This window comes from Budorcas taxicolor, chromosome 2 (assembly GCF_023091745.1).
Source record: "Budorcas taxicolor isolate Tak-1 chromosome 2, Takin1.1, whole genome shotgun sequence".
Classification (NCBI taxonomy): domain Eukaryota; kingdom Metazoa; phylum Chordata; class Mammalia; order Artiodactyla; family Bovidae; genus Budorcas; species Budorcas taxicolor.
In genome coordinates this window covers 78575319-78599989 of record NC_068911.1, presented here as the reverse complement: position 1 = coordinate 78599989, position 24671 = coordinate 78575319, and the positions used below count along the sequence as shown (strand labels likewise).

Sequence of the window (24671 nt, the reverse complement as noted above, 5' to 3'; positions counted from 1 at the left end):
AGGACAGGGAAACCTGGCATGCTGCAGTCTGTGGGATCGCAAGGAGCCGGACATGACTGAACAGCAACTAAACAACAACAAACACATGAAGGAATGTTTTGTAAGTGGGTCTTTAAGTTTCTCAAAATGTTCTTACTTTTATATACTATAACTGTCATATATTTCTTACTGAAAATAATGACTCAAATTCCAAAGTGCAAATGCAACTCACCCTTGCCTCTAGACACGGAGGCAGGTTCACCATAAAATCCACATACTTTTCCTTGACTGTTTTTTTTAGACCACCCTGAGCAGCATGCAGGATCTTAGTTCCCCTAAAATCCACACACTTGTGTTCCCCGCACATTTGTTTCTGATGGAGCAAAATATCCATTTCAAGTATTGGGGAGTTTCCTTTAAAAATTAGGTATTATTCTTGCATGTATTAGCATTCAAGGAATCAATAGGATAGGACCTAATCCACTACATGACCACTGCTGTTTTGAGAAAAATACGGCCCCAAAATGAGGTGAGACACTGGTCTGAAAACAATTTTAACTTGACAAAGTACAAAAAATACAGACTCACACAATCTCTTTCAATCAACAGCCTCAGAATAATCTTGTGCTAGCAGAGAGGAATGAGTATTGAAGATCTACACTGAAGACATATTGCCTTTATCTTATTGGTTAACTTCCTCATTTTGTAATTCTGTGCAAATCTCATGAGCATTTTTAATTTTTCAAAGTATTTTCCTATATTTCATTTTTAAAGCAATAAATAATTCAGAACTCATACTTTCTTCAGCTAAAGGCTTCTCACCGTTCTTCCATTATTGTCAGTTAGCTTTTAACCAGAGGTATTTCCCACTTCAGCTATCATAAGCTATCACAAGCTATCATAAGCTTTTAATGTTGGTGCAAACATTTTTCCTTTCCCTAGACTCCAAAGCTAGACATGTTATTATTGTACATTTTTCCTGTTTTAGATCGTAAGCTTCTTTACATAGTTTCATAAAAACCTATGTCCCTGATATCACAGAAAGGTTTATAAACAAAGTCTTAATTTAAATCCAAACTAGCCCCAGCATCAGTCTCCTGCATTTTAGCAAAGTGAGATCAATGTTATCTAAGCCTGTTTAAAAAGGGTCAATTTATAAACTAAACATAATGCTTGCTTAATAATATTTAGTCTTCTAATTTGATTTTCTTGGCTTTTGCATCTAGAACAACAATTTCACTTTTTTTATGCAGCTATTCCTGAGATCTCTATTCTTGACTGCCTCCCTAAATTTTTGGAAAGACTCATAATAAAAATTTCCATAGATTCTGTTTTAACTTTTCCATTCTTACTCATCTTTACTTTCCATGAGGCAATCCAATAATGAAAAGCAATGTTAGTTAAAAATACTGTCTCTAAAGGCCTGTCAAAGCTTGGAATTTAGCATGTATTTTGGAGAGACGTCGGGGTGTTACAGAAGAGTGCTCAGATTTTTCTATTGCAGAAGTAATACTGGAAATCTCTTGCTACCTATGCCTTCAATTCCTCAGTGATTCTGGTTGCTCAACAACATACCTGGGAGCTTATATGTCTTCTTAGAAATAGCAGAGTTACTCTGGAAAATAAGCACTTAGGAAATGTTCAATCTCTTGTCACCATGCTAGTGCTTTTTCCAAACTGTTCTAGGCAGACCGAGCAAAATAGAGAAAATTCTTACCTCTTGAAGGACGTAAGACAATACACATCACCAATAAAGCAAGCACAGCAGAGGCGGCAACTCCAAATACAATTTTTAACCATGTCTACATAAAATAAAGAAAATTAGACATGTAAATGGTTTCTGCTAAATAGTAGAAATGGCAAGATTTTGTTTACTCCTAAATCCTCTTTCTCCCTCCCCGTAAAGCTTTTGATTGTCTTCCACTGATCTGGCTATAATTGCTGGAATTCTTCCAGCTCTGCAAGGAGAAATGTTTCCACAGTATATTTAGAACAATTTCCCAATCCTAACCCACTCCAGGAAGTACATACTTACGTACAAATCCTCACCTTCTAAACAATAGAAAACTCTGATTGTGCTCAATTCAGCCAGCCCCCATCCTTTAGCAGTATCTGAGGCTGCATATACTAACCTTCATTTTTCCAGATGTTTTTGAAAGTTAGCTAATTCTGACTTCAGAGCGTGGGTCACCAGATCTGTGAAAACCGTTGAAAGAAGCAGGTCTGTCTTCGTAGTTGGAAGTCGAAGCTAGGGCAAGTTTCTTTTTTTTTTTTTTCTTTCCACGGACTTTCGAAAACCGTGCCAAATTTCAAAAGATTTCTGTAAAATTAGAAACAGATTTTGGGGGCGTTCTTGGCCTTGAAATGAACTGTGAGTGGCCCAAGGGAGGTTTTATAGCCTTCTTATCCTTGTAAATTCTACACCAACATCTGCTTAGGCTGACATACAGAGGTTTTTTAAAATATTTTTTTAACAAGTTTAGGTTTATGTTTCATTTTCTTCTAGAAATCACTTATGAATCATATTGGAAAGTCATGGGGTTTTGGATAACCTTTTTATGTGCAACCAAAAGAAGAATTTAAAATATAACTTTAAGGTGTGTATAATACACATATATCTAACTTTTAGCAGAGGAAGAAGATTAAAGCCACATAAGATTTTGTAAGACAGACTCCATGTTTCTGCAACTTTTCTTTCTCTGGGAGATTATGAGGTACTGCAGACAGAAATGTTTTTCTTTCAGCACAATTTCTTTGTCCATATAGCACCATATGCACTTTCAGTAAATACAGAAGTTTAAAAATTCAACTGTCTAAACCCACGACTGCTTTACTTTAAAGAATTAAAATGCCATCTGGTGAAATTTAGTATGGGTTAGGTGTGTATGCACAGGCCAGAAAGATGGAAAGATCAGTAAGAATAATTTACCAGCAGACCTTTGAAAGAATGAACATGGCTTTGCAAAAGTGATATTTTTGCTTCCCTCTCAGAATATATTCTGAGAGAGAACAGTTAGTAATTATAAAGCTTTTAAAATAAATAAAAAGCATTTGAAAAAAGAAGTAAGTCTTACATACAATTTCATTTTGGCTAAATTTGCATAAATCCCAAGCAATCGGTCAAGCTGACATCATCTGACATTGGTCTGAATTAAAACACACACACATCCACGTGCACACACACATACCAGTTTATTAGCACATGTTGGCTGGTTCAATGTAACTCTTTTGGATAGATTCTGTTGTTCCTCATAAATACAGTTGTTAACCTACTGTGTGTATTTTTCCCACTCATGGGTCTCAACCTGACTAAAACAAACTTCATGGTGAACTTTCATGGATTTTTCATGAATAATAATGAGGAAATGTTTCTGAAATCTTTTGCTGTTTGCTTTAGTCAACTAGTCTGACTACCATGGAAGGTTTTCTCCAGCAAAGTGCAGGACAGTGGCTTGTGAACTTCCTTTCAGACATTCTCCAGACATCCCTCCCTGAATTCCAGCCTTATGAAAATTCTGTTGAGGAAAATGAGTCATGAAGCACTTACTGGCAGCGAGATGTAGCCACCCTAGGTTGGAGAGGCGCCCCTCCCTCCTTGACAGTTGATGAGGCCAGCTCTTTGCAAACTGGAACAATCATTGAGATAAACATCCAAGTTGTGCTATATACATGTAGGCATCTCCGTGTGCTTGTGAAATCCTCAAATCCAAGATAAAAGCCACCAGCCAGGTTCCAAATGAACTGCTGCTACCATGTGGGTCCTCTCACATGTATTGCCTTCTTTGGAAAGTTCACACAGCGCATTCTCAGAAGTTCTGTTCCAGCTGCCAAGGCTCCAAAGTCTCCAAGTGCTTTTTAGTGAGTTATTTCCACTACTTTACATCCTGAAGAGAAACTGACTGTAGTAAATGATTAGGGCATAATTAAAATGGTTACTCTTGGCTTTAGCAATTAAAAATGCACTGACATGTGACTTACCTGGGTACCACTTAGGACTGCAGTCAAGTGTGGGTGTCTATAAAAAACTCATTTGACAGAATCTAAGAAGAAATCTGAGTGCTTTAAGAAGAAAAAGTTTTGATTGAAACTTTTAGTGAGAAGGGAAAATATGAGGCTAAAACATGTTTCTTTAATTTTGTTTGTTTTTTCCTTGGGTGGTTGGGTAATTCAAATTTTGGAAGATTCTGACTTGTTTGAAAGGTTTCAAGAAAAATGAGACTGACTACAGAAATAAAAGTGAGTTAGGGATACACTGCTTATAACAGAACTACACATATCCATCCCTTTGAGATAATGTGTAAGTGTTCTAATTTTCATCCAAACAAGTACTCCCACAAAAATAACTTACATTCTTTTAATATTATAGCATCTTTACTGACTTTTTCTCCTTTTAGAGTCAAAATGCAAATGTTTATGCTAACATTTTTTAAACATTAAGGAAACTCAATATATCCTTATTTTATATAGTTAGTTAACATCCAGTTAACATTTCTTGGGGAAAATAATTATGAATAAGCTATGTTCTGTGTCTTCAGGAAACTTACATTCTTCTACAAGCCTGGCAACTGTGTGTGTGTCTGTGTATGTGTGTGTGCACATGTGTGTGTGTGTGTATGCTTAGTCATGTCTGACTCTTTATGACCCCCTGGACTATATAGCCCATCAGGCTCCTCTGTCTATAGAATTTTCCAGGCAAGAAGACTGGAGTGGGTTGCCATTTCCTCCTCCAAGGGAATCTTCTGAACCCAGGGATTGAACCTGTGTTTCTTGCCTCTCCTGCATTGGCAAGTGTATTCTTTACCACTGCGCCACCTGGCAAGTAAATCCTTACATATTTGTTTCTTTTCCTTTCCTGGAGCCCTTGCTGAGAATGAACCTGAAGCTGGCTTTGTGTTTAGTAGGAAAAAGTGCCCAGGAGTGCCCTGGTGGGTTTGTTGATTGCTACATGGACCCAGGAAGAGAGACAGAAAGTCAACATGGCACATGTTTGTGATCCTTAATTCAAGTCTAAGTCTTATTTTTATTGAGACTGAGACTTTCCTCATTTAGCAATTCTGGACCTATTCATTGCTGATAAAATGGAAAGTATGACTTTGGCCTGTAAACAATTAAAAGCAAGTATTAGGTTACTAGAGACTAAAGTGAGCTTTTATCAGAGATGGAACTTACATGTTTTAATTCAAAATATGACTGCGTTTTAGTAAGCCCACTGGATAAGTTAACTATAACATAAATCCTTAGCTTGCTATTTAGTAGCAATAGAACTATTTACTAATAGCTACTGTGTCTGCCAAAATGATTTTGATTTAAGTGTTTTTCCAGAAAATATATTCAGCTGTATATTCCTTGAGTATGAAGGTTAAGACAATGTTGAAAGCATAAATAAGGATTTTGTCTTTTTAAGTTGGGGTAGGAAGATAAAGGGAGATGCTTTCATTAATCAAAAGCTAAAACATATTATTAAGGTTGAGCAATAACTCTAAAATAATAGTTTGCTCCCAAGAAGGCCATGCCTGTCCATTTGACTTCTCACATTCATTAAAAACTTCCTGTCAACTGTTTTGTACAAAGTGCATTAATACATTTCCTTTAACTCATGCAAAACCCATTTTAATGATCACATGCATGCATGCTAAGTCGCTTCAGTCGTGTCCGACTCTGTGCAATCCTATGGACAGCAGCCCCCAGGCTCCTCTATCCCCAGGATTCTCTAGGCAAGAATATTGGAGTGGGTTGCCATTTCCTTCTCCAAAAGAAAAGGATGAGCAGTATCTTATTAAAGATGGTATTCTTACACAAATTAAGTTCCCAAATGTGTTTCATACCAGTGTCCTGAATATTGGGGGAATAAAAGAAAGACCTCACATCTAGATGAAAACAAATGATCTGGAATTGGTTGCTAATATGTTACCAAACAAAAACTAGTTACCTCATTAGAATGATTCTCTAACAAGAGAACCAAAGGCAGAGAAGGAAATGGAGAACTGAAAAATTAGATAACTTGCCCAAGATTCCAGCAGGAACCATTGTTACTATGGTATACTGAGTCTTTGGGATAAGTCTTGAAGTTGATTCCAAAGCTTATTTTTTTTAATTTTAAAAAATATATTGATTAATAAACATATTCTTAAAAATTAAAAAAAAAAGTAAAATTTTTAATTAATATCTTACTGAGTTTTCTGTTGAAAGGCATCCAAGTATGATGGTAGAATAATTAGACTAAAATATGTATAGTCCTCACATCTTCAGAGAACACTGTTACACATGACTCCAAAGATCTCAGTCTTACTCTATAGGGTCTGCGTCCAAAATATCAGCTTGGTTAGAGTCTTATTAGAATTGAGGTCTAGTAATCAGAGCAATAGTTACAGAATGCCTAAGATCAGAAGGTATCCATCCAGGGATCTGTTTAAATTAAGGGATTCACCAGAATATCCATCATCAAAGATATGAGATCTAAACTAAGAAGAGCTAATATCATCCAAGCTCAGGGCAACTGTCACATAATTATAGATGTGGAAGATGTGATGTAACAGCATTGATGACAAATGATACAGCTTAAACTACTTTTGAGTCTGATCTATTTTCTAAAACTCCAGTTGTTTACATGAGGGGAATATGAAGCAACATGCCTTCTGGTTTGTAATTGATACCTACTTTCTTAATAAATGTTATAATTAGATGCCAGTGTTTATTATCCTCTAATAATTAGGGCAAGGTCTCCTTGGTGGCCCAGAGAGTTAACAATAAAGTTGGATTAGGAAATAAAAAGTAGAGAAACAACCTATTTCTTTGGGTGTTTGGATGCAGGTTAAAAATGCAAATATTACATTTTCCTAGAAGTAATAAATCAGTAGGCTTGATTATATTAAATAGTTTAAGTTGAGTGTGTGTTTTATACACTTTGATAAAACTTACTAGACAGAGCGACTGAACTGAACTGAACTGAACTAGACTGCTATTTCACTAGTATTTTTACAGTAGAGAATATTACTATTAATAGGTAATGCTTATTGAATATGTATTAATCCTGACATTTTTCTCAGCACTTTACTTGTACTTTCTCATTCCACCTTCAGAACATTAGTACCATTATGTTCTTCATTTGAAACACAAGGGCATGGATGCAAAGAAAATTTAAATAACTCCCTCAAAGTTACATAGCTTATGATTATGTGTTCATGAGCTATGTGGGTGGTAGAGACACCACATGAACCCAAACAGTCTTATCCTATAACACAATTTGATTGGCCCATGTTTAAGTTTCTGCTAGGAGGGTATATATACACAATATAGGTGTAGCGATTGGGGTGTGTGATCAAGACTGGATCTAGGAGAAGGTGAAACAGAAGGGAGAAATTAGGTGGTCTACTAAGCTGGATATCTTGATGAGACCAGTAATAGAATAGGACATAAAAAAGTTGTTATCAGAAATGAGCAGGTTTCAGTTTAAGATTTCAGTGCAAGGTGCTGACAAAGGTGTGGGTGTGGATACAGAAGTAAGTGGCTATGGTAGAGGAAAGAGGTGAAGGTATCTACACTATAGTTGCCAAAACAATGAGAAGTGAGGGAATCATTTGGGATGTATATGGGAGCTTAATTGATTCCATATTATGGCGATTATTGAGGAGGGGGAAGAAATACATGCAGTAACATTCTAAACTGTTTATAAAAGAATTATAGAGATTCTCAGGTCACTTCATTTCACGTCAGGTCAAAATGTTAGAATGAACATATACATCAATTATTTTGCTTCTAAAACGCGGTTAAACTGATTGGAAAAGGAAGAAAAGGATAAGACATATAACAATGGAGAGATGGAGAGAGCATGGGATTCAGCTCAGTTTAGTTCAGTTCAATTGCTCAGTCGTGTCCGACTCTTTGTGACCCCATGAGTCGCAGCACGCCAGGCATCCCCGTCCATCACCATCTACCGGAGTTCACTCAAACTCACGTCCATCGAGTCGGTGATGCCATCCAGCCATCTCATCCTCTGTCGTCCCTTTTTCCTCCTGCCCCCAATCCCTCCCAGCATCAGAGTCTTTCCCAATGAGTCAACTCTTCGCATGAGGTGGCCAAAGTACTGGAGTTTCAGCTTTAGCATCATTCCTTCCAAAGAAATCCCCTGATCTCCTTTAGAATGGACTGGTTGGATCTCCTTGCAGTCCAAGGGACTCTCAAGAGTCTTCTCCAACACCACAGTTCAAAAGCATCAATTCTTTGGCGCTCAGCTTTCTTCACAGTCCAACTCTCACATCCATACATGACCACAGGAAAAACCATAGCCTTGACTAAACGGACCTTAGTCAGCAAAGTAGTATCTCTGCTTTTGAATATGCTATCTAGGCTAGTCATAACTTTTCTTCCAAGGAGTAAGCATCTTTTAATTTCATGGCTGCAGTCACCATCTGCAGTGATTTTGGAGCCCCCCAAAATAAAGTCTGACACTGTTTCCACTGTTTCCCCATCTATTTCCCATGAAGTGGTAGGACCAGATGCCATGATCTTCATTTTCTGAATGTTGAGCTTTAAGCCAACTTTTTCACTCTCCTCTTTCACTTTCATCAAGAGGCTTTTTAATTCCTCTTCACTTTCTGCCATAAGGGTGGTGTCATCTGCATATCTGAGGTTATTGTTATTTCTCCTGGCAATCTTGATTCCAGCTTGTGCTGCTTCTAGCCCAGCGTTTCTCATGATGGACTCTGCATATCGCAGAGCAGAAATAGAAACTGCGTGTGACACACCTAGAATGGGACTTGCATGGAATGGTTCCAGAATTGAAATGACATTTACCACTGAGGGTAGGAGAGAGAACTGGCACTGGGAAAAAAGGGAGGCTGGAGAAAGAAATGGCAACCCACTCCAGTATTCTTCCCTGGAGAATCCCAGGGATGGGGGAGCCTGGTGGGCTGCCGTCTGTGGGTTTGCACAGAGTCGGACACGACTGAAGCGACTTAGCAGCAGCAGCAGCAGCAGTTAGATATGTATGTATGGATTCTTCACCTCTGGATGCGAAATAATCTGCAGCTGAGCATTTATTCCAGGCAAAAAAAAATAAAAGATTTAAGAGATATTAAACTATTTGTGGGGACTGTGAGAGGAACTTGCTGGGAGTCAGTGCAACAAAATAAATTCAGTTCTTTAATTCGATCGATTCCTGACCACTTATCCTTAAACAAAACCCACCAGCCAACAAGCTCCATCTGCATACCAAGTTCTCTCTGATCTTCCCTCATTCTTATATCTACTATGAAAACCAAGAATAAGTAGAGAAGAATAATATTTTAAAAAAAAAAAAAAAGATTCAAAATCTTAAAGAAAATGTAAAGACACTAAGAAAAAAGAAGTAAGAAAAAACAAAAAAAACTCAAGAAAAATAGGGGAAAATGACCACCAAGATATTTATGAGAACAGAAGACAACCATTTAAGCTTGAATTCAGTAATCCCTCTTCTGGTTCATGTCCAAAGGAAGTGAAGACAGGATATCAAAGAGGTATCTTCATTCCCATGTTCATTGCAACACTATTCATGATAGCCAAGACATAGAAACAACCTAAGTGTCACAGCAACAGATAAATGGATAAGGAATTATGGGTATACATATACAATGGGCTTCACTGGCGACTCTGACGGTAAAGAATCTGCCTGCAATGTAGGAGAACTGGGTTCAGTTCCTGGGTTGGGAAGATCCCCTGGAGGAGGGCGTGGAAACCCACTCCAGTATTCTTGGCTGGAGAATCCCCATGGACAGAGGAGCCTGACAGGCTACTATCCACTGGGGGGCTGAAAAGAGTTGGACATGACTGAGTGACTAAGCACACAACATATACAATGGAATATTATTCATCCATGAGAAAACAGGAATCCTGCCATATACAGTTAACAACGTGGATGGATCTGAGGGACGATATGCAAAGTGAAATAACCTCAATAAAGAAAGACATATATGTCGTGTTTTCATTTATATATGAAATCTTTTTTTAAAAAAGTCAGACTCAGAAATAGAGTAGAAGTGGTTGCTGGGGGAAACAGGGAGAGCTTGGTAAAGGATATAAACTTTCAGCTATAAGCTGAATAAGATTGAGGTGACATTTGTGCTTCCCATCTTTTGTTCCTCTTTCAGAACATTTATTCTGTAGCACAATAGGGAAAAGTGGATGAATGGTAAAACAAAACAAAACAAAGCAGTTTACTCAGGCAAATTCACAAGTGATAAAAAATATAAACCTGATGCTAAATTTGCTAGAAATCAAAGAAATGCAAAATAACATAACCAAATTGGATATTTTTAATTTTTTGTATTTGAGTCTGACTCTTTGCAACCCCATGGACTGTAGCCTCTTCTATCCATGGGATTCTCTAGGCAAGAATACTGGAGTGGGTTGCCATTTCCTTCTCCAGGGCATCTTTCCAACTCAGGGATCGAACCTGAGTCTCCTGCATTGACAGGTGGATTCTTTTCCACTACTGTCACCTGGGAAGCATTTATTGTATTCAGTTCAGTTCAGTCGCTCAGTCGTGTCCAACTCTTTGTAACCCCATGAATTACAGCATGCCAGGCCTCCCGGTCCATCACCAACTCCCGGAGTTCACTCAAACTCATGTCCATCGAGTCAGTGATGCCATCCAGCCATCTCATCCTCTGTCGTCCCCTTCTCTTCCTCCTCCAGTCCCTCCCAGCATCAGGGTCTTTTCCAATGAGTCAATTCCTTGCATGAGGTGGCCAAAGTATTGGAGTTTCAGCTTTAGCATCAGTCCTTCCAATGAACATCCAGGACTGATCTCCTTTAGGAAGGACTGGTTGGATCTCCTTGCAGTCCAAGGGACTCTCAAGAGTCTTCTCCAACACCACAGTTCAAAAGCATCAATTCTTTGGCGCTCAGCTTTCTTCACAGTCCAACTCTCACATCCATACATGACCACTGGAAAAACCATAGCCTTGACTAGATGGACCTTTGTTGGCAAAGTGATGTCTCTGCTTTTGAATATGCTATCTAGGTTAGTCATAACTTTCCTTTCAAGGAGTAAGCATCTTTTAATTTCATGGCTGCAGTCACTATTTGCAGTGATTTTGGAGCCCCAAAAAATAAAGTCTGACATTGTTTCCACTGTTTCCCCACCTATCTTCCATGAAGTGGTGAGACCAGATGCCATGATCTTAGTTTTCTGAATGTTGAGTTTTAAGCCAACTTTTTCACTCTCCTCTTTCACTTTCTTCAACAGGCTTTTTAGTTCCTCTTCACTTTCTTCCATAAGGGTGATGTCATCTGCATATCTGAGGTTATGGATATTTCTCCCGGCAATCTTGATTCCAGCTTGTGCTTCTTCCAGCCCAGCATTTCTCATGATGTACTCTGCATAGAAGTTAAATAAGCAGGGTGACAATATACAGCCTTGACGTACTCCTTTTCCTATTTGGAACCAGTCTGTTGCTCATGTCCAGTTCTAACTGTTGCTTCCTGACCTGCATACAGATTTCTCAAGAGGCAGGTCAGGTGGTCTGGTATTCCCATCTCCTTCAGAATTTTCCACAGTTTATTGTGATCACACAGTTAAAAGCTTTGGCATAGTCAATAAGGCAGAAATAACAGGGATTAAAAAATGGTAGCAAGGTCACCAAGAAATGCATTCTCAAGATCAGCTGCTGGCAGAGAAAAATACCACTCTCTGTGGGTCGAGCACAAAATGCTATTCCTGTTGTGGTCAAGCTCAAAGACCCGCACTTATTTCCACATAAGAAGCAGTATCCACTGAAACCTGAGGTTAAGGAAGGGCTAAAACCCATCATCGAAAATTTAAAGGAACAGAGACTATTAATTCCCTATAACAGTCCTTGCAACACTCCTATTTTGGGTATAAAGAAATCAAATGGTAAATAGAGACAGACTTTCTGGAAAGCAGTCTAGGAACAAACATCAAAATTATACATTTCCTCTGGGATAGCAATTCTACCCCGGGAGTATATTTTAAGGATGACATTGGATAAAATGCAAATACAAGAGTATTGTTGAAAGTCAGTTTACAATATCTAGAAACTGAAAAGCATCTAAAAGCCCATCTAGAGGGAATTGGACAAATCCATCATGGAACATAAGAAAGTGAATGTTGTAGGTCTAAATGTGTTGACATGAAAAATATCCACAATCAATCGCTCAGTGTGTATGGTATGGTTTTGTGTGTGTGTGTGTGTGTGTGTGTGTGTGTGTGTGTGTGAAAAGGAGAGAGAAAATGTTTATGTAGGGATATATGTAGTAGAAACTCTGGAAATGTATGTGTCAGAGCACTGGTTATGAAGTGGGGGCATGGAGGACATACTTTTCCCTGGAAGCAGAAAAAAGGGAATGCATATCTAGAACATATTTACAAACAACAAAACCTACTAAATCAATCTGCTTTTTCTTATCACCATACACAGCAGTTCTAAATAATTTTAGTAATAAAATTCTCCTTTCTCCTAAAGCAGATCATCTCACTCTCACCGTACCCCACTCTTCTTGTGCCATTCCATCAAAAGTTAAAAAGTGGACCACCACTTCCTTGGTGGTCCAGTGGTTAAGATTCAGAGCTTCCACTGCAGAGGGCATAGGTTCAATCCTAGATTGGGCAACTAAGATTGCTCAGGCTTCACAGTGCAGCCAAAAAAAAAAAATATATATTCAAAAAGTCGTATCCCAGTGTAAAAATAAAGTTACATCAGAGGGCCAACTGGCCAAAAAAACTGTGTAAAAGCACATGTCTTTGCAAGATCAAAAAATATATCTTGTGTGTTTACTATGCAAAGTCTATGACATGAAGTTTAAGACCCTATCATCCTTGTTCTGGTCTATATCTGTACTCTCTCTACTTTTCTACCCTACCTCATCACTGACGATTCAGCCCCTGGTCTATTTGGGAGACTTTCTGTCTACACACCTGCCAGTCCATGCCACAGACACAGACTTTCCCTTTCATGAATATAGGTTTTTTCTTGAGTCTTATGCCCATGACAAATTTGAATTTCAAAAGAGAAGAGATAATTATGCTGTGCTTTAATATAATGAATATCTTAATGGTATTGAACACAGGCAGCTTGTCTGATGGGGAAATCACATAGTTTCTTTAGGAAGTAGATTTTAAAACAGGAGAGGAACTGGGAGACAAAACAGGACTTTGGGGAGCACATCCTATGCCACACCATCTATGAACCAACCAGCTGCTACTATGAGTAAGGCCAGGTCTCCTAGGTTTTCAAGAGATAAATGATATGCTATTATTGAAAAAAAAAAAAAAAAGACACTGGCCTAGACCTGAAGTCTATGTAGTCTTAAACCCTTTTCTTATTTCTAATAGATAGCATCAGGAAAGATTTATAATAGAAAGTAAGATTTCTGGATCGGAGAAGGCAATGGCACCCCACTCCAGTACTCTTGCCTGGAGAATCCCACAGACAGAGGAGCCTGGTGGGCTGCAGTCCATGGGGTCGCTAAGAGTTGGACACGACTGAGTGACTTCACTTTCACTTTTCACTTCATGCCTTTGAGAAGGAACTGGCAACCCACTCCAGTGTCCTTGCCTGGAGAATCCCAGGGACGGGGATCCTGGTGGGCTGCCGTCTATGGGGTTGCACAGAGTTGGGCACGACTGAAGCGACAGCAGCAGCAGCAAGATTTCTGGATGAGAAAATAGGAAAGACATTGCCAACATGAGCTCAAGTTTTTGCTCATGTCACCTTGTCAGTGAGGCTGAATCACTCATTTAAAATGGATTTCTCTTAGCCTCCAGTTTTTCTTAGTTACTCTTCTTTTTTTTTTAATTTTTAAAATTTTTTATTTTTACTTTATTTTACTTTACAATACTGTATTGGTTTTGCCATACATTGACATGAATCCACCATGGGTGTACATGTGTTCCCAAACATGAACCCCCCCTCCCACCTCCCTCCCCATAACATCTTTCTGGGTCATCCCCGTGCACCAGCCCCAAGCATCCTGTATCCTGCATCGGATATAGACTGGCAATTCGTTTCTTAGATGATAGTATACATGTTTCAATGCCATTCTCCAAAATCATCCCACCCTCTCCCTCTCCCTCAGAGTCCAAAAGTCCGCTTTATACATCTGTGTCTCTTTTGCTGTCTCGCATACAGGGTCATCATTGCCATCTTTCTAAATTCCATATATATGTGTTAGTATACTGTATTGGTGTTTTTCTTTCTGGCTTACTTCACTCTGTAGATTTTACCACTTCCCAATATCATCAAATATGTGGCATGTATACATATATATTATTTTTATTGCTATTCCCCTTGATCTCATATTTTATCCTTAATTTTGGCTTGTTTCACTCATGTAGCCAAAGGACATAGAAACAATGTTCGGTGGATAGTAAGTGCTGAATAAATATTGCTATATGAATGAATGAATGAAGAAGAATATAGAAGATCAGGAGCTCACCAGCTCTCACTGTGGGCCCGAGATAGATACCGCCCAAGGGGAACACCTCTACATGTGATCAGTAAAGAGCCAAATGGAACCTTTCTTCTTCCAGCTAGACTCTACAATCTTTACAGCCCATGAGAGTTCTCCCTGTGGTCACCTAATTTTACTTAATTGAGTTCTGTTTATTAATCCTGTTTATTAATTTTTTTACACCAGGAACTTTTAGTTTAAAATACATACATATAATGCACTAATCGTAAAGAACCTATTTGTCAATTCAGGAAACATAGATATGTGGGTTTGATCCCTGGGTGGGGAAGATTCCCTGGAAGAGTGCATGGCAACCCACTCCAGTTTTCTTGTTTGGAGAATCCCACAGACAAAGCCTGGTGGGCTAGTCAGACACGATGAGGCAATTTAGCACCCATACACAATTTCATGGGTGTCAAAAATTATCCTCAATTATAAGAACCATCATTAGATTAACATCTAGATTTAGAAAAAAATCTTTGTGGGGTTCAGGGGCCAGATTTATGAGACTTTTTTGATGTATTATTGATTTATAATATTATACATTTCAGGTGATTCACTGTCTAAAATGACAGTATCCTCTACAGTGACAACTAACCACATGTATCAATCGAGTCCTTGAATAGTCAAGTTCAAGTTGAGATGTACTAGAAATGTAAAATACAGACAACAATTTGGAAACTTAATAGGAAAAAAAGTATTGTGAAGTATCTTATTATAATTTTATCTTGGAAACATCAATATAGTATTTTTGCTACATTGAATTTAATAAGTTATTATGGGGTCTGCAGTCCATGGGGTCGCAGAGTTGGACACAACTGAGCAACTTAACTGAACTGAAAATTAATCTCATCTGCTATTGGCAATATCAGTTCAGTTCAGTTCAGTTGCTCAGTCGTGTCCTACTCTTGCGACCCCATGAATCACAGCACGCCAGGCCTCCCTGTCCATCACCATCTCCCGGAGTTCACCCAAACCCATGTCCATTGAGTCGGTGATGCCATCCACCCATCTCATCCTCTGTCATACCCTTCTCCTCCTGACCCCAATCCCTCCCAGCATCAGGGTCTTTTCCAATGAGTCAACTCCTCGCATGAGGTGGCCACAGTATTGGAGTTTCAGCTTCAGCATCAGTCCTTCCAATGAACACCCAGGACTGATCTCCTTCAGAATGGACTGGTTGGATCTCCTTGCAGTCCAAGGGACTCTCAAGAGTCTTCTCCAACACCACAGTTTAAAAGCATCAATTCTTCAGCACTCAGTATTGACAAATTTTAGATTAATTGTATGGCTGGATGGCATCACAGACTCAATGGACGTGAGTCTAAGTGAACTCTGGGAGTTGGTGATGAACAGGGAGGCCTGGCATGCTGCGATTCATGGGGTCGCAAAGAGTCGGACACGACTGAGCGACTGAAATGAACTGAACTGAACTGTGTGCTTCACAGGTATTGGACAGGGCTGGTCTAGAAAAATCTTAAAGTCTAACAAAGGTGTCATGATCTCAAGCCATAGCCTCAGAGAGAGCAGCACTTGAAAGGGCTGCAGAATAAAGAGTATAGAACAATCTCCTCCACATTATCAGAAATTCATTTCCCTGGCCTCAGTAAAGTGGGAGGTGCCCCGAAGCACTTTATTTATCTTTTAAGAGACCAAGATGGCACATGGGGCATATAGCCAGTGTGTCCCCATTGGTAGAGTGGGAATGGATGGAGGAAGTAACCAAGAGGCATTGTGCTCTCCTCCATGGTAACCAGAGCCTTAGGGAAACAAAAAGTTTGCTTTATTCACAAATCAAGAGATTCTGACTCATTTCAAGCCTTTTCCTCAGGACAAAGGAATTGTATCCACCACAGCTCAGTGATATGTGTGGGTGGACCAGGGAACAGCTGGAGCCCAGTGAGCAAGTTCCTGGATGCAATGAAACAATGACTCCATATGCCAGGAACATGACCACACGTGGCACTAGATGCTGACCAAACAGAATTATGAGTCACACTGAGAACAAAAATAAGGTAACGTAAAGAAATGACTTGCATTTCTTTCTGTCACAAACTGTGTTGTCCTTTTGTATTTCTTTGCTGATTGCCATCAATTCAATGCCAGCCGTGTTTTCCTCAGCTCGTGACGTAATTTCAGCGTCATCTAGAACCAGTCATTTCTCTCACTCTCGCTGCCAAAGATCAAGTCCAGGTTTTCATCACCTCAGCCCGAATGACTGCAACCAGCTCCTTCCTTAATCTTTTTTCCTTCCAGTTTTTATTTCCTCAGGATGATTTAGCTTAACTCCCTGTAGATCATCTTGTCTAAAACATGTTACTCCACTGCTCAAAAAACTAGAATGACTTCATTTGTGCTGGTTACCCTGTCAAGGCCACACTCAGTCTGGCTTCACAATAGATGTACAAAACACATTCATTTTTCTTCTCTCTTCTTCCTCACTATCTCCATTTAGAAAGTATGCCCTACTCCTTCCCTTTTAAAATTATTTTAAAGAACTATGAACATTTATTCTACACAAGGCATTATTCAAATTCCTTATTACTCTAATTCAGAAGCTTTTCTCAATCCCTGACTTTTCAGAAGTCTAGAATATCTATAGTTTGTAAACCACACAGTTGTTGTATACCCGTATTTTTTCTGACAATTTTGTACCTATAGTCACTGAACTCTCAACCAATTGTTAACTCCCTAAGGTTGGAGATTACACCTTATATTAATACTTCAAGTCAGGAAAGGAAATTAATATTTATTGAATACCTGCTTAGTGTCAGTCACTGTAAAATATGTCCAGCGTTTGTTATCCAGAATTTCTCTGTCTCCACTTTTCTTTGTGTGTGTGCTCTCCCTTCATTGTTTCCATATTTCCCTGCCAGACCGCCCTGATGTCTGATGCCAAATAACACCAACTCAAGTATGTAATAAGCAGATTTACTGGTGTTTTGGGACAACGATGGTTGAATTTCCATTGGTAATTTCAACTCAGGCTGCAGCCTCCTGCCTTGCCTCTGGGATTCCCTCTCTCTTCAATTTTTTTTTTTCCCTTCCTCTTTAGCTCCTACTAAGCTGATTCTGTTTAATGCAAAACATTTGAACTATTTCTTTGACTCATTACCAATGACCTAAGAAGATCTCATCTTCAAAAATAAGCAAATATGTTAGCAAGGGTTCTACAAAAGTAGTTTTCTCTTGCTCTCTCTCTCTGAGAGTAATTCTGGTGAGTTTCAAGTATTTAAAATATATGTCATACACACATTTTCTCATTATATCCTCTCCACAACTCATTTCATGGTCTTTCATGTAAGATAGAGATTTGCAGCTCAGTTACTGGTATTATAAAGTGGATAGTTTAGATTCAGAAAATGAAATTATCTAGTTATAAAACACATTCTGTCCTGTTTCTAAATTTTTGGTTAGAGAATTGGTCAGATGCATTTGAGTAATTTCCAATGTGAAATTCAATGCTTAAACTTAAGAGAACATAACTGGATGTTTGAAAATGATAACTTCTTAAGAACTATTTCCAATATGCCTTTACATATTGTTGTGTGAATGTGAGTTTAGTCTGCTGGGAGAAAAACCACAGAGTAATTTGAACTTAGAATTTTAATATAGAAATGACTTATGACAATGGGTTTGGAATAACAGAGAATTAGCTAGGAATAAAGAATCCTAAAGAATATAGAAATAGTAGACCAAACCAGTCAGTCGGGAAGGAAATCAGCCCTGAAGATTTATTGGAAAGACTGATGCTGAAGCTAAAGTTCCAATATTTTGGCCTCCTGATGTGAAAAACCAACTCATTGGAAAAGACCCTGATGCTGGGAAAAATTGAAGGCAGGAGGAGAAGGGGGTGACGGAGGACGAAATGATTGGATGGCATCACCGGCTCAATGGACATGAGTTTGAGCAAACTCTGGGAGGTAGTGAAGGACAGGGAAGCCTGGCATGTTGCAGTCCATGGAGTCACAAAGAGTCAGACATGACTTGGCAACTGAACAACAGAGACATATGAAGCAGCTGCTTCTCTTGTGGTCGAGATAGAGCACCCAAGCTTGATTCAGACTATTGGAGAGGGCAATTGTAGGTTTCGGAAAGCAAGGAAGTTGCCATGGTGCCATCAGAACTTAAGTAGTCTACCTGTTAGAGCTTGCTGAAATTGTGCTCTCTGGGGACCAGGGAAAGCTGTTCAAGGGGACGTGTCTTATTGGAGGTACTCTAAACAAAGCTGCCTGGGAATATGCAGTTGCTGGCCACTGAGTACTGCTGGCTGCCATGCAACACACTGATACTGGAGAAAGTCACAGGTACTGCAGTAACTGGACACTGGAGAAACTACTCAGGTGGCAGAAGCCTGTCATATAAGCACACCAGAACCAGGAAATAAACCCTTTCTTCCTGTATTGCCTCTCCAGCATCCTCTCCAGGCAAACTTTAACGTCACGGCAGTAGGCAAATCAAAAATATTCAAAAGACCCAGATGTATCTTTAGGGAGCAGATAGAAAGGTTGAATTTGGAGATAAAAGGCAATACATTGATAATGGTCACTGTTACTTTCAGATATTCCAGGGACTAAAAATACTAATATGGATATTCACAAAAATTTCCCACCTCCCAATTCATACTTCCAAGGTGGAATAACCAATTGTGGTTCAGGCATCCATCAAGCCTAGGATAATAAAGAGAGGAAAAGAAATTGAGAGGAAAAAAAAAAATCCATGTTGATTTACACTAAAAAGAAGAGACTGGGAGAAGGAATAGGTGAGATAAAAAGTAATACAGGATGATTTAGGGAGATAATTTTGAGGAGTTTTGAAAAGAGGAAGATTGTGAAGCAGTTCTGATGTATAATGCAGAATTCTTAGGGAAACACCAAGTTTAAAAGGTTTGAAGATATTTTTATAATATGCAGTTTCCATCTGGATTTTTTGGGGGATGCCAGAAAAAATATTAAATTAATTTTTAATTAGTCTGGATATTGATGTTAGGTTTCTTGTAATATAACTTCATGCTAAGGGAAGCTACAAACAGAACCAGCTTTGTATTACACTGACCATAATATTTTAAACTTTTCAAATCTGTCAAATTTTTTAACATACAGATTTTTTCCTGTTACATACCAGAGAATAAACATAAGGGAACTTAGTTTAATATCTTGCACATAATTCTTTATTAAATTATTATTTCTACATTTATTATTTTCAATTCAGTTACTGAATGACCATCTTCTTGGTTTCTAATTATTTATTTTGCCTTCATCAAAGCATGTTTGAAAATCCCTTCTAGATGTCCCCATGTCCATCCTTAAATTCCAAACCCAGCTCAGCAGACAGTCTGATGATTGATGTCAGAGAATATTTCCATCAACCTCCTCCTTCTGTGCTAAGCTGTATCTTTTATTCATATTTACTTTCTTCCTGATTCAGAAGCAGCTGCAGCTCTCCTGCTGCCAACCTTTGTCTTTCCTGGGTTCTTGGTTTGATCTTTTTCCTCCTTCCTAGGCTTTTGTTTCAACAATTACACTCTCATTTATCCCTCTTGAGTCTTGAATCTCACCTTGTTTTTTGACTCTTACTCCTTGTCCTGTAAACAGGCTTGAAACTTTAGATTCCCTTTCAAAATGTCCTTCCCATCTCCGTCTTTTTGCGATTTTTTTCTTTTTTTTACCATCCCTATTCAGAGAGCATCTGTTCTCATTGCATCCATTCTTCCACCTCCGCAAACTCACTATCTGTTGAAGAGTGCCTAGTACGTTCACTTGTTATAGGTCAGTTCTCCTTCAGCCAAACACATAATTAAATCAAACTGAGCCCTCATCACAAAACATTTTAAAGAACATTTTTAACGCATCCCGATCACTGGATATTGTAAACAAAGATGTACGTGGCATTAACTATCCATCCCTTCATCCACCATCGTAGTCCCAGAGCAAGCTATGATTGTCTGGGCATTCTTTTCCTCAGAATGATTATGAGGTTATGATTATGACCTTACCTGGGCCAGAAGATGACTCTGCTGGTTCACTTGCTAAGCCCTTTGTCTAGGAGAATGCTGGAAAAGTAGGACTGCGTCTCTAGGCATCTTTTGAACAGGATGGATATGATCAGAACACAGGCATCTTACAATTCTTCTCTTGTATGTAACTCCATTCAGAGAAGTCCTGACCTTTCCCCATAAGCGCTATCCCAACAGTTCTCATCCTCTTAAATCAGTTCAGTTTCATTTCACACCTTTACAGAGGCACTGAATCTTTTGAAACAATTCAGCTATTTTATAATTACTTCAATAAAGCATAATGTTTTAAAATTAAATACTATGGTATCTATAAAAACTCTCTCAAACTTATTATACATTTTAAGCCAAATATATATTTTTTTCTGAACAGAACAACGTTTTGTTTTCTAATGGGAGGTTATCTACCCATGCTTGAAGGTACAATTCTCTTTCCTAAATTATTACGTGTTCTCCTTTTTTCTTATGTCTGCCCTACACACCCTTTCCGAGGTAGGCTAATCCTCAAAAAGACTTTGAGAAACCTCCTGGACTCGCCACAGTCCAGCGAAACCTGTTGGAAGTAATCTCTCTTCTCTGGCGTTGATCACTGTGCTTCGTATTGTTGATATTTATGATATGGCTAGTTTATGAATTTGTGAATGTGGCAAGTAAATCTCAAAAACAAAATTCTTATTTTACTCATTATGGAGTAAAAAATTCTTATTTTACTCATTATGGAGTAAAAAATTCTTATTTATGGAGTAAAAGATCCTTATTTTACTGTGCCTAAAGTATAATACCTTACAAATAGTCGGCTCTTATAGTTGCTTTTTTCTTTCTGCCATTAGAGTGGTATCATCAGCATATCTGAAGTTGTTGATTCTAGCTTCTGATTCATCCAGCCAGGCATTTTGCATAATGAACTTTCAGTTCGGTTCAGTTCAGTCTCTCAGTAGTGTCCAACTCTTTGTGACCCCCTGGACTTCAGCACGCCAGGCTTCCCTGTCCATCACCAACTCTCGGAGCTTATTCAAACTCGTGTCCATCTATTCGGTAATGCCATCCAACCATCTCATCTTCTGTAGTCCCCTTCTTCTTCCACCTTCAATCAGTCCCAGCATCAGGGACTTCTCCAATGAGTCAGTTCATCACATGAGGTGGCCAAAGTATTGGAATTTCAGCTTCAGCATCATTCCTTCCAAAGAACACCCAGGACTCATCTCCTTTTAGAATGGACTGATTGGCTCTCCTTGCAGTCCAAGGGACTCTCAAGAGTCTTCTCCAACACCACAGTTCAAAAGCATCAATTCTTTGGTGCTCAGCTTTCTTTATACTCCAGCTCTCACATCCATACATGACTACTGGAAAAGCCATAGCTTTAACTAGATGGAACTTTGTTGGCAAAGCAATGCCTCTGCTTTTTAATATGTGTCTAGCTTGGTCATAATTTTTCTTCCAAGGAGCAAGCATCTTTTCATTTCATGTCTGCTGTCACCATCTGCAGTGATTTTGGAGCCCAAAAAATAAAGTCTCTCACTGTTTCCATTGTTTCCCCATCTGTGTGCCATGAAGTGATGGGACCAGATGCCATGGTCTTAGTGTTCTGAGTGTTGAGCTTTAAGCCAACTTTTTCACTCTCCTCTTTCACTTTCAAGAGGCTCTTTAGTTCTTCACTTTTGGTCATAAGGGTGGTGTCATCAGCATATCTGAGGTTATTGATATTTCTCCCAGCAATATTGATTCCAGCCTATGCTTTATCCAGCCTGGCACTTCACATGATGTACTCTGCATATAAGTTTAATAAGCAGGGTGACAATATACAGCCTTGACGTACTCCTTTCTTGATTTGGAACCAGTCTGTTCCATGTCCAGTCCTATCTGTTGCTTCTTGGTCTGCATACAGATTTCTCAGGAAGCAAGTCGGGTGGTCTGATATTCCCATCTCTTTAAGAATTTCCCACAGTTTGTCATGATCCACACAGTCAAAGGCTTTGGTGTAGTCAGTAAGGCAGAAATAAATGTTTTTCTGGAACTCTCTTGCTTTTTCCATGATCCAACGAATGTTGGCAATTTGATCTCTGGTTCCTCTGCCTCTTCTAAATCCACCTTGAACATCTGGAAATTCACAATTCATATACTGTTGAAGCCCGGCTTAGAGAATTTTTACCATTACTTTACTAGTGTGTGAGATGAGTGCAATTGTGCAGCAGTTTGAACATTCTTTGGCAATGCCTTTCCTTGGGATTGGAATGAAAACTGACCTTTTCCAGTTGTGGCCACTGCTGAGTTTTCCAAATTTGCTGGCATATTAATTGCAGCACTTTCACAGCATCATCTTTCAGGATTTGAAATAGCTCAACTGGAATTCCATCACTTCCACTAGTTTTGTTCTTAGTGATGATTCCTAAGGCCCACTTGACTTCACACTCCAGGATGTCTGGCTCTAGATGAGTGATCACACCATCACGGTCATCTGGGTCATGAAGATCTTTTTTGTATAGCTCTTCTGTGTATTCTTGCCGCCTCTTCTTAATATCTTCTGCTTCTGTTAGGTTTATACCATTTCTGTCCTTTGTCAAGCCCATCTTTGCAAGAAATGTTCCCTTGGTATCTCTAATTTTCTTGACGAGATCTCGTCTTTCCCATTCTATTGTTTTCCTCTATTTCTTTGCATTGATCACTGACAAAGGCTTTCTAATCTCTCCTTGCTATTCTTTGGAACTTTGCATTTAAATGGGTATGTCTTTTCTCTTTGCCTTTAGCTTCTCTTCTTTTCTCAGCTATTTGTAAGGCCTCTTCAGAGAACCATTTTGCCTTTTTGCATTCCTTTTTTTGTGGATGGGCTTGATCATTGCCTCTTGTACAATGTCACAAACCTCTGTCCATAGTTCATCAGGCAATCTGTCTATAAGATCTAATCCCTTTAATCTATTTGTTACCTCCATTGTAAAGTCATAAGGGATTTGATTTCTGACATACCTGAAAGGGGTAGTGGTTTTCCCTACCCTCTTCAATTTGAGTCTGAATTTGGTAATAAGGAGTTCATGATCTGAGCACAGTCAGCTCTCGATCTTGTTTTTGCTGACTCTATAGAGCTTCTCCATCTTTGGCTGCAAAGAATATAATTAATCTGATTTCAGTGTTGACCATCTGGTGATGTCTGTGTGTAGAGTCTTCTCTTGTTGGAAGAAGGTGTTTGCTATGACCAGTGTGTTCTCTTGGCAAAACTCTGTTAACTTTAGACCTGCTTTGTTTTGTACTCCAAGGCCAAACTTGCCTATTACCCCAGGTATCTCTTGACTTCCTACTTTTGCATTCCAGTCCCCTACAATGAAAAGGACATCTTTTTGGGGTGTTCTAGAAGGTCTTACAGGTCTTCATAGAACCGTTCAACTTTAGCTTCTTTGGCATTACTGGTCAGGGCACAGACTTGGATTACCATGATACTGAATGGTTTGCCTTGGAAAGGAACAGAGACCATTCTGTCGTCTTTGAGATTGCATCCAAGTACTGCATTTTGGACTCTTTTGTTGACCATGATGGCTACTCCATTTCTTCTAAGGGATTCCTGCCCACAGTAGTAGATATGATGGTCCTCTGAGTTAAATTCATCCATCCCAGTCCATTTTAGTTCACTGATTCCTAAGATGTTGATGTTCACTCTTGCCATCTCCTGTTTGACCACCTCCAATTTGCCTTGATTCATGGACCTAACATTCCAGGTTCCTATGCAATATTGCTCTTACAGCATCAGACTTGACTTCCATCACTAGTGACATCCACAGCTGGGTGTTGTTTTTGCTTTGGCTTCATCTCTTCATTCTTTCTGGAGTTAATTCTCCACTGATCTTCCTTAGTATATGGGGCACCTACCAACCTGGGGAGTTCATCTTTCAGTGTCCTATCTTTTTGCCTTTTCATACTGTTCATGGGGTTCTCAAGGCAAGAATACTGAGGTGGTTTGCCATTTCCTTCTCCAGTGGACCACATTTTGTCCTAACTCTCTACCATGACCCGTCCATCTTGGATGGCCCTACAAGGCATGCCCTACACGGCATGCCCTACATGGCATGGCTCATGATGTACTTTGCATATAAGTTAAATAAGCAAGGTGACAACATATAGCCTTGACATACTCCTTTCCCTATTTGGAACCAGTCAGTTGTTTCACGTCTGGTTCTAACTGTTGCTTCTTGACCCACATACAAGTTTCTCAGGAGACAGGTAAGGTGGTCTGGTACTATAATCT

General features: G+C 39.1%; 1 protein-coding gene across 1 annotated transcript in view; it reads right to left on the bottom strand.

The window, feature by feature from the left end:
• Nucleotides 1-1787, bottom strand: part of FAP (fibroblast activation protein alpha) — an 80436-nt gene extending 78649 nt beyond the window's left edge. The window contains 1 exon segment of the mRNA XM_052663568.1: nucleotides 1697-1787. Within this exon segment, the coding sequence (XP_052519528.1) occupies nucleotides 1697-1787 (91 nt within the window).
• Nucleotides 1788-24671: the final 22884 nt, after the last annotated feature.